The 10,749-nt window shown below is 47.1% G+C and overlaps 1 protein-coding gene across 3 annotated transcripts; it reads left to right on the forward strand.

Annotated features, from left to right (window-relative positions):
• Positions 1 to 829: 829 nt before the first annotated feature.
• Positions 830 to 8,880, forward strand: HSD3B2 (hydroxy-delta-5-steroid dehydrogenase, 3 beta- and steroid delta-isomerase 2). 3 transcript variants are annotated; one of them, XM_012761854.3, is made up of 4 exons: positions 830 to 1,092; positions 1,246 to 1,449; positions 4,985 to 5,149; positions 7,656 to 8,880. In XM_012761854.3, exons 1-4 carry the CDS (start codon positions 1,059 to 1,061, stop codon positions 8,465 to 8,467), a joined length of 1,215 nt encoding a protein of 404 aa, XP_012617308.1. In that variant the 5' UTR covers positions 830 to 1,058; the 3' UTR covers positions 8,468 to 8,880. The 3 variants fall into 3 exon arrangements, with proteins under 3 accessions (XP_012617308.1, XP_012617309.1, XP_012617310.1); XM_012761855.3 differs by having other exon boundaries at positions 1,259 to 1,449; XM_012761856.3 differs by having other exon boundaries at positions 1,059 to 1,092; positions 1,219 to 1,449.
• Positions 8,881 to 10,749: the final 1,869 nt, after the last annotated feature.

Here is a 10,749-nt window from a genome sequence, read left to right on the forward strand (position 1 = left end):
GTCCACTAGCTCAAGGCTTCTTGGACGTGGCCCCAGGTCATGGTCCTCAAATATGGATCAGAATAAACGTCTTAAAATTATTGTACAACAAAAAGAAAAAAAAAATTATTGTACAGAGTTTGGCTTCTTTTCTATTGACAGCAAGAAAGAAGTTTCTGGGGTGACAAAAATGATCTACATCTTCTTTTGGGTGGTACTTACATGGGTGTACATAACTGTTAAGTAAAGTATTAACTTGACAATTGAACTAAACACTTTTAGATTTGGGCAATTTGATGCATGCAAATTACACCTCAAATTTTAAAAGTAGAAGAAAGTGTCTTGAGCTTATAGCAGGACACTTGGGCACCTCTGGGGCATAGTCTTCAGAAGCATCCAGGGCATCTTCAGTTCAGAAATATGCTAAGAGTGGTTTTGCAGCCAAAGTATGGGGTGGGTGCAAATGTCCATGAGAAGGGCCACTGCAGCACACAACTACAAAGCCCCACTCTTGTGATCTAGGACATACAACTGGATAGTATCCCTTCAATGACACTGTTCCTCCAGGAACCCAGAGTTCTCCAGGAAGAAACCAAAATTGAGGTTTTGAATATCTTGGGTGGGGAAAAAAATCATTTCATGTAACATTGCTGCAAGATGGCATCAACATTTCAAATGACACTCAGAGAAAGGAGACAATGGGTTAAAGTGGATTTTCTCTCCAAACATGTTATTGCCCAAGTGTTTGTTGCACAGACCAAAGTTAACATTATACTTGGGGATTGTTCCCAGTCTACTGTATATTTCACAGATTGTGGAACCCAGACAGCTATGAGCTGACAGGTGTCCTGTTTAGGCTAAAACCACAAGTTTAATCACACTGTGGCCTTGAAGCTGCCTTTCTCTTCCTGTGCCTGGGAGGAATGAGTGATATAACTTAAAGGTCACAATTCTCTTGGGAGAAGAGATCCTGGAGGAGGAGCAAGTGATAAAGGAATTCAAGGTGATAAGGCTGAGCCAATGGCAACAGCTCATAAAGTTCCAGTTCTGCCTTTGAGGATATAAGGCAATGAGCTCCCATGCTCTTTTGTCTGGCTCTCAACAATCTAACAGGTTAGAGATTTCTCATTTTCTTTCAACTACTCCTGGGGGTGGGAGGGCATGCAGTTTTTTGCGAAAGTAGAGTGCAGGGAACAACAGGTGTTTTTGTGAGCCTGTTCACATTTGACCTCTTTTTAGCTCTCTGCATGGTCACCCTATAATCAGATCTTCTCTCCAGTATCTTCTGGTTCCTGGCAAGTGTTTCTTGGTACCTTGGATCGGTCATGGCGGGGTGGAGCTGCCTTGTGACAGGAGCCGGAGGGTTTCTGGGTCAGAGGATCGTCCGCTTGTTGGTGGAGGAGAAGGATCTGCAGGAGATCAGGGCCCTGGACAAGATCTTCAGACCAGAAGTGAAGGAGGAATTTTCTAGTAAGTGAATTGGAGTCATGGGTGTGTGGCTCCATCTTCAACTCTGCATGGGTATGTGGAGGGGGTCCTTGTCTGGCAAATTACAGAAAGTTATAGCCAAATCAAGACTAATCCCATATGAAAAGTCATCAGAAAGGAATTATGGATGGCACAGTACAAAAGATATCGGACTGGGGGTCGGGAGACTAGATTCTGGCCCTGATCCAGAGCTAGAGAGGGTGGTTGGTGGCAGGCCAGATACCTTGGCCTCCATGACTCCTTTTGTCTCATCTAGAAAATCAGACATCAGTTCTTTTCTTGTCTACCTCTCTTTAATGTTCTGCTGAATTTTGTCTTGGCAAGTGCTGTAAAACATCTGCAAGGGACCATTATCCCGGAGACCTCACCACTGGGGTCCCTACTTCTCCCGACTGCCCTGGGTTTTGTTGTGTTTTGTTCTGTGGCTCACTTAGCATCTTTGTTAGGTTTTAGTCTGAAATTGTTGGTTCTTGGCGAGCTAGTGGCCGAAGAATGACCAGACATGCCGAAGTTAGGCAAGCATGAAAATGAGGCTTATTGAGGAGGGAAAGAGAGGATTATAGGGCAACAGCAAGATATAGGTTTACAAAGCATGGTACATACACCATGGATGACGAGCGAACCCATTGTCACAGCTGGACAAGCAAAAGGAAGGGCAGAGAGAGAGAGAGAACCATTGGCTATGCTCTGTGTTTTATTTTATAGTGTCTAGATAGGGACCTCTTTTGTGGTTCAGAGGGCACCATGGAACCACTTTGATTAGACGGTTGGGAGTCACATGACCTGATCCTTAACTATGCATGTGGGGTGGGTGCTAGGTCACTTTTCAGCACTCCAGGATTGCACCCAACACTTTACTCTTCTTTCACTGTACTCTGTCTGACCTCTTCAAATGTCTGATTTCCTCCACCCTCTGTGTTAAACAAATATTAACCCACAATTGATTACAACTGTAATCTTTATGTCTCAGCAATATTTGCAATCTAACTTCCGATATCAGAAAAGGGCCATGCTCAACCTAGAGAAATAGTTTTCTTATGGTGAAAATTCAGGGGGTGTCATGAATGGGCAAAGGCCTACATATTATAAAGATAATAACAGAGAATCCTCGCCATGTTTTTGCCGTGCCAGGTATTGTGCTAAATGTTTTACATGAGCCAACTCATTTGCTCCTTGTAACAGTCCTATGAGATAGGTAATATTATTATCTTCCTTTTATACAGATGAGGAAACAGGCACAGAGAGGTTAATTAACTTTTTTTTTTTTTTTTGAGACAGAGTCTCACTCTTTGCCCAGGGTAGAATGCTATGGCCTCAGCCTAGCTCACAGCAACCTCCAGCACCTGGGCTCAAGCAATCTTTCTGCCTCAACCTCCTGAGTAGCTGGGACTACAGGCATGTACCACCATGCCTGGCTCATTTTTTCTATATATTTTTAGTTGGCCAATTAATTTCTTTCTATTTATAGTAGAGACAGGGTCTCACTCTTGCTCAGGCTGGTTTTGAACTCCTGACCTTGAGCAATCCGCCCACCTCAGCCTCCCAGAGTGCTAGGATCACAGGCGTGAGCCACCATGCAGGCCAAGAGGTTAATTAACTTGTCCAAGGTCTCACAGCATGAATATAGCACAGCTGGATTTGAACTCAGGCAGTCTAGCTGCAGCATCTATGCTCTTAACTGGTAGTTTGTCTTGTAGTGTCTCTGGGCCTATTTCTAACCCAGCTCAGACCATAAAAACAACTGCATATTCATTATACATAAAACATTTTCCAAGTCCACAGTGCTGTAGAGAAGGAGGGAGCTATGGTTCTATCACAAAAACATCCCAAGTGTCCCTCCCATGGTCTCGCTAGATCCCTGTGAACTAATGGGGTAAGAGTCCTTTTCTCCCTTGCCTTTGGACTTCTCCCACTTCCACAGAGCAACTCCTTTGAGCCAGTCCGTCTGAAGTCAGCAGCGAAGGAGGTGAGGGGAGGGGAGGGGGGAAGGCAGCAGTGGCGACACAATCAGAACATTCCACTCTCGGGCTGTTATCCACCTCCTTCCCAGCAGCCTCTCCCACTGCACCCCTACTCCGGGGCCTTCTTGGATTTCCTGGACAATGGGAAGGGGCTGTGAGTACACAAAATTGGCACAGGCTCAAGGAGGGCAAATGGTTCTGTTTGTACCCCAGGAAGCAATTTCTCTAGCCCTAAACTTTTGACTCTGAATGTCACTGTCCTTTGGACTTTGACTTATCCTGTCCTTTGGACTTTGACTTATCCTTACTATGTCTCAGAAAAGTTGATTCCAAATAGCCAATACTTGGGGTATGGGGGAAAGTCAACAAGACTTGGAGGCAGGGAGGTGCAGGTTTGAGCCTTCACTAGAAGTATGACCTCAGATCTGTCCCTTAACCTCTCTGAGCCTCAGTTTCCTCATCTATAAAGTGGGAATCAGAATAGCTATTTCATGAGCTAGCTGTAAACGGAACCAAGCGAGCTGTGAAAGTTGTGTGCCAGTTACAAAGCACAAACAAATGTAGGGTATTTATCCAAATGATATGTAGCATGGATTCATTTGGGGGACTGATTTGACGTGACAAGGTTACTGGCAGTGTCACTTCCTGTGGATTTCAGAGGAGCCTGAAAATATTGATGTTATATCACTGCCCTTGGCTAGACGGCTGGAATGTGAGTCCCTTGGTGGCTGACTCATTTTCAGCATTGACATCTACTTTTGGCAATATTTGACATATGAAAAGAGTTTTTCAATGAAATTCATCATTTGAGCCTATCCTAAATTGCCTGCTGATGGCTCCACTCTCCCCCTCACTGCACAAGCAAGAAACACTGGGGCTGACTTTGACTTCTCCATTCGCTCTCAGTTTAGATCTAGTAAGTACCAGGATCTGCCAAGGTAACACCTGAAATTCAAACCTTCTACATCTCTCCCTTCCTCTGCCTACTGCTGGGCCCTGGTCCCAGTCCTCCTCATCTGAACTTTGGCGCGGACGTTCTGCTTAATATCTTGGTCACCTTGCTTTCTTTTACATCCCTCAAACCAGTCCGTCTATATCCTGAAGCCAAGGTTAGCTTCCTATAGCACAATTCTGCTTCTGTTTCTTCTCTTATTCCAAATCCATACATGATTCTCATTCCCTACAGAGATAAATTCAAAGTCTTTCCTCTTACTATGCAACTCTCCACAATCATCTTACTCTTCCTAATGAATTTGATGAACTTCCCATTTCTCTCTTTGACAGTTTTTATGTTCCAGGCTCACCTGACAGCTCATGTTCAAATTCCTTTTCTAGTATGAGATGAGGTAGAAACAAACGTTTGCTATTTCCCAATTAATGCTACACATTCTGATTACTGTGCCTTTGCTTACTTGTTCCACCCGTGGAATGTACTGCCTCCCTACCATACCCCTACTCTAACTATCCTTGAAGACCTCAGTAAATGCCAACTTGATCAGCAAACTTGCCAGCCTGATCCAGAAAGCCTCCCCGTGGCATGACTTGTGTTCACACAGAGCTCCAGAGCAAGACCAAGCTGACAATGCTGGAGGGAGACATCCTGGATGAGCTGTGCCTGAAGAAAGCCTGCCAGGACATCTCAGTTGTCATCCACACTGCCTCTATCATCGACATCATGGGTATCATTCCTAGAGAGTCCATCATGAACGTCAATTTTAAAGGTACAGCGGCCCAGGGAGGAGAGGAAGCAAGGTGGGAAAATGAGGATGGGAGTAAAGGGCAGGGAGGGAAGAGAAGCCCCAACACTGAACACCTGCTATGCTCTGAGCCCAGTGCCCTATGTCCCACTACCAAGAGAGGGGTTCAGACTGTTCCCTCAATTTTTTAGATGAGGAAACTAGGGCTGAGAAAGGGCAAGCAATTTGTCCAAGGCCCCACAGATGGTGGCAAGAGAGCTAGAACTTCCACTCACACCTGTGTGCCTCCAAACACTACGGAAACACTTTCTACTGCTGCTCCAATCCAAAGTCAACTGACTCTGACTTCAAGCTCTTGATAGCTAGGCAGCCCCTGCCTCCCCTGGGCCAAACCAGACCTTTCAGGTGCTTCCTTAGTTATCATTTTAAACCTTGTATGTAGGCGAATGAGAACATCTGGACCCTTCCTGCCCACTCAAAGAAGGATTCCTCTCAAGAGAACTAGCCAGAGGCCAGGCATGGTGACTCACGCCTGTAATCCTAGCACTCTGGGAGGCCAGAAGTGGGTGGATCACTCAAGGTCAGGAGTTCAAGACCAGCCTGAGCAAGAGTGAGACCCATCTCTATTAAAAAATAGAAAGAAATTAATTGGCCAACTAAAATTATATAGAAAAAATGAGCCAGGCATGGTGGTGTATGCCTGTAGTCCCAGCTACTTGGGAAGCTGAGGCAGAAGGATTGCCTGAGGCCAGGAGTTTGAGGTTGCTGTGAGCTGGGCTGACACCATGGCACTCTAGCCCAGGCAACAAAGTAAGACTCTATCTCAAAAAAAAAAAAAAAAGAGAGAGAGAGAGAGAACTAGCCTGGCTGATTCACAGAATGAAGGACAAACTTACCCATCACTTGCCTTCCCACAAGATTTTAACAATAATAGCTTCCCATTACCCAAAATCCCATCACTGGTTTCTAGCCAGATGCCCAAAGTACACCCTGATTAGATCCAAATCCCTTACATGCTTGGTGGCCCTTTTTGAATTGTGGCTTTCCAATCTACCTCAGATCCGGACACGTGGGCTTAAGGAATCGTGCCCTGTAGTATAATCCCTCTGATCCCTGGAGACCAGTCTCCCTAGCACCGCAGCACCCCAGCCCGCCGCCCATCCGTCCTCCATGCCTGGCCTTCCAAATTTAATCTACTTATAGACTCCTTTCCTAAAGCAACTAACTGTTTTGGGGTCTCCAGCACCATCTGGACAAAGGCCCTTTCTAGTTTCTACTTAGCCACACCCCTAACTATCCCTACACTGTAAGGAAAGTGCTAAGAATAACTAGTTTTTCATTTTTAGTCCCTTTCTCATAATTCCTGCTCTCCAAAGCTTTCAACAAGGGCTGTGAAATGAAAGGGGAAGTGTTAGAGGCATCAGTTTACTAAAACCATCATCACTCCCAGGTTTAAAAAATGCTTCACAATGATGGTCATTTCCCCCACCCACAGGTAATTATCATCCCAAATTTTCTCTGCCACCAGATTAAAAAAAATAAAAGTGAAGCTGTCTCTCCAAAAACAACAAAATTTCACAAATACTTTTAAAAGGGGCAAAAAGCACAAAAAATAAATAAATAAAAATTATCCTTTGCCCAGGAAAGTGTTTCCTTCTTCCAGGGAAGGCTCTGTGGATTACCTCCGTGAGCTTCAAGTCTACCTGACTGCAGGGATTCTACAAGATCTTCCCATTATAGCTATCACCAGCAGAGGGCACTCTCTTCTTTCCAGGTCTCCACCAGGCTCAACCTAAAAGGCCAGTGCAGGGTCCAGAATGCTGAGTAAAAGGAAGGTTTATCACCCCTACTTTTCATAACGGGGTAAACAAAGTCACAGCCAGAATTAGGAGTGGCCTTCTCAAGGAATGCACAATCAGGAACAGAGTCAAGGTCTCCAGCATCTCCCCACAACTCACTGTTGCTCAATGACACAAACAATGGTCCTTGGGACAAACCTTTTATTGGTCATCAACAAAATGAGAAAAATATGAGCAATTCAACACATATTTGAGTGTATATCATCTATATACATCTGTGTATATGCATGTGTGATGTTCTTGTTTGGCTAAGGACTAGGACTGTCCATATTCTGAAAGTATGGCCTCCTAATTTTTGCACTTAAAATGACCTATCTTTAATAAAATGGTAGAGATAATAATGGCAATTTTTAAATTTCCTTACTTATGAAAATATAAAGTGACAACCCTATATCCTTTTCCAAAATTAAAGTACACACACACACACACACGTCCATGAACCCAAATGTCTAGAAATTCTTGCTCTCTAGAACCTAAATGTCAGTATCTTTTTACTTCTGTGTTTTTCCTATGCCTGTAGCATGGCCAGATCTCAGTCAGAGACACAGAAGAATGTACTTCAAATCTGCAATAACCATCGTACTTGGGGATGGGGAGTGCACATGAATCTGTAGACGTGGTTGGCCCTTCAGGTTACTTCCTGACACTGACAGCATGCTCTCCTTGGGCAGGTACCCAGCTCCTGTTGGAGGCCTGTGTCCAAGCCAGTGTGCCAATCTTCATTCATACCAGCAGCCTAGAGGTAGCTGGACCCAACTCCTACATGGAGATCATCCAGAACGGCCATGAAGAAGACTACCTTGAAAATACATGGTCTGCTCCATACCCATACAGCAAAAAGCTTGCAGAGAAGGCTGTGCTTGCAGCTAATGGGTGGACTCTGAAAAATGGTGGCACTTTGTACACTTGTGCCTTAAGGCCCATGTACATCTATGGGGATGGGAGCCCGTTCCTTTTTGACATTATGACTAAGGCTCTGAAGAACAACTGGACCCTGACGAATTATGGCAAGTTCTCCGTCGCCAACCCAGTCTATGTAGGCAATGTGGCCTGGGCCCATATTCTGGCCTTGAGGGCCCTGCGGGACCCCAAGAAGGCCCCAAGCATCCAAGGACAGTTCTACTACATCTCAGATGACACGCCTCACCAGAGCTATGATGACTTCAATTACATCCTGAGCAAAGAATGGGGCTTCCGCCTGGATTCCAGCCTGAGCCTTCCTCTATGTCTGCAGTACTGGATTGCCTTCCTGCTGGAAACACTGAGCTTCCTGCTGAGTCCAATTTACAGATACCAACCCCCCCTCAACCGCCACGTCGTGACATTGTCAAATAGCGTGTTCACCTTCTCCTACAAGAAAGCCCAGCGAGATCTAGGGTATGAGCCACTCTTCAGCTGGGAGGAAGCCAAGCAGAAAACCGTGAAGTGGATTGGTTCTCTGCTGGACCAGCACAAGGAGACTCTGAAATTGAAGACTCAGTGATTTGAGGATGACAGGGAAGTGGATAGGGAAACTGTTATGATTGCCAGCCAAGCTCTCCCCTCTTTGCTTCATAAAGAAGGTGACAAGGGCACAAGCTCAACCCCTGCTGCCTTCCTTGTACACAACGGCCAAATTATTGTCTTTCTCGCACCATCAGAAACCTTGCCAGTCACTGGCCTGATCAGAAGCTCTCTGTCCTGACCATCCACTGGAAGACAGACAAGGTGATTTGCTGTTACTGAATCTCAGTTGGCTGGTTCTGAAGGATTCAGAGCCTCTTTCAACTGAGAGTTTTGCCTGTTAGTTCCGTCTCCCCTCTTAAATGTTAAAGCATTTCTGTTCTTTTAAAAAAAACCCATTCCTTCTCATAGTTCAATGAAACTGACAATAAATGTTTTAATGTTTAACCTGGAGGGAGGTGTGTGTTTTCCTTTCCATCACTAGGCATCACCATCCCCAGAAAAGCAACGTGGAGTGGTGGGAGGGGGAGGAAGAGTCAGGGATGGGGAAGAAGACGAAGCACCATTACCATATCAGTTGTGGGCTCCATGACGGACGAACAGTACGTCACTTAACCCTCACCAGGAACCTATCAGGTGGGGATCACTCTTCCCATTTTGTCAATGGGGAAACTTGTTCACAGTCACACAGACTGGTTAGTGACTAGGCCAGTTAACCAAGGAGACTGACTCGAAAGCCCTTGTCTTTCCACTGAACCATGTGGCCTGGAGGGGCGTGTGAGTGGTACAGCAGAGGACTGGAGCGCGGGCTGGTGATCCCTGGAGAGCCCCAACTCCCTCAGGTTATCTCCTTCTTGCCCCGTCCTGTGCAGGGCCCTCTCTAGAACCCGGAGAATCCCTGAGGGGTGTCTGGAGGGTGTGCCTGCCTTAGCAAGTGGCCCTGCGCAGAGGAGAGAAGAGTAGAGGTGCATCTAGCCTCCACTTTCAGCACCAGTTTCCTTGAAGGTCTCTAGAACACACCTGGATATGCCTGTGTTGGCCATTCTGGTAATTCATAGCCCGTATTTCAACCTTGCAAATCACACAATGGAGCCACCACCATGGGTTCCTAAGAAGTAAAGGGAACAGGTGTTAATGCTCCCAAAAATTTACCTTCTACACAGCTCAAAAAGTAGAAGTCTGTTCTCCCACCCCTCCAGATTTAACTCCCTCTCCCTCCTCCACCCCCTCCCTCTCTCTTAAGTTGCACCTGCTGCTCCTTTATTCTTCTATCTCCTTAGCTTCTTTCCTTCCTCTCCATTTCATTTTAACCACTGGCCCTCTCATTCTTCTCAATTTCCCCAAGGAGAGAAGGCCAGCAAAGACAAGTTTGGGGACTTAAATGATGACAACAGTCATTCACCAACCAGAGAACCAACAGTGGAAACACCGTTGTGGGCAACAGGGACAGTGGCGAACTAGAGCCCGAGTGGGGAGGGGAAAGCCGCCTCCCCTAGTCCTCGGTGTTGTCCTGCCCTTCGTGTGTGTCACAGCCGCCACGAGAGTCACAACAGCATCAAGATGGTTTTGCTTACCCAGGGAATCTGGTTAAGATCCGTAAGCAGGTGAATAGAGTACCACAAAGGAGATAGTGTGAGCATTCACTCTGAAGGAGAAAGGAAGGAAACACTCTGGCCCAGGTGAGCAGGTTTCCAGCACCTTTGAAGTCCGAGGGGACAGATGTTCAGCGCAGGGCTTCGGGCAGCCTGGTGGCCCCAGGCTATGGGGCAAGGTGAGAAATGGACCACTCCCTTCCTGCCCCTCTGCTGCACGAAGCACAACGGCCCGCGTCTGCTCGGCGCCTGGAAGGTGTGCCCCCTTCCGTCCGTCTATGCCAAAGCGCAGGAGGGAAAGGACGGTGGCGCAGGCTGGGACAAGGGCGCTTCACCCTTGTCGCTAGCCTAGTGAAATCCGCCAGGGCAGTTCTCACAGGGAAGGGCAGGGGCTTTGTCTCCTGCGGGCAGCGAAGGGTGAACGGAGAAGAAAGAGAAGAGGGCATCGGACTGGTCGGCGGCCTCAACCGGATAAGCATGAAGGCCCCGCAATGCTTTGGGCAACCAAGTCCCATCCCTGCGGACGGGGACGCGGGGCTGACGGTCGGAGCTCGCGCGCCGCGCCGCACGGGGGCAACCACGGCGCGGAGCGGAGAAGGAAGCGGGGACCTGCCCGGGCTGCTGCGGCGCGTCCGCGTCCCCTCCCTCCGCCGGGGTGACTGCGGGGCATGCAGGAAAGGAATGAAGGACTGTGTTGTGCGCTGCGTCCACGTGAGCATGGGGGATGGAG

The sequence above is a fragment of the Microcebus murinus genome, chromosome 2 (assembly GCF_040939455.1).
Source record: "Microcebus murinus isolate Inina chromosome 2, M.murinus_Inina_mat1.0, whole genome shotgun sequence".
Lineage (NCBI taxonomy): Eukaryota > Metazoa > Chordata > Mammalia > Primates > Cheirogaleidae > Microcebus > Microcebus murinus.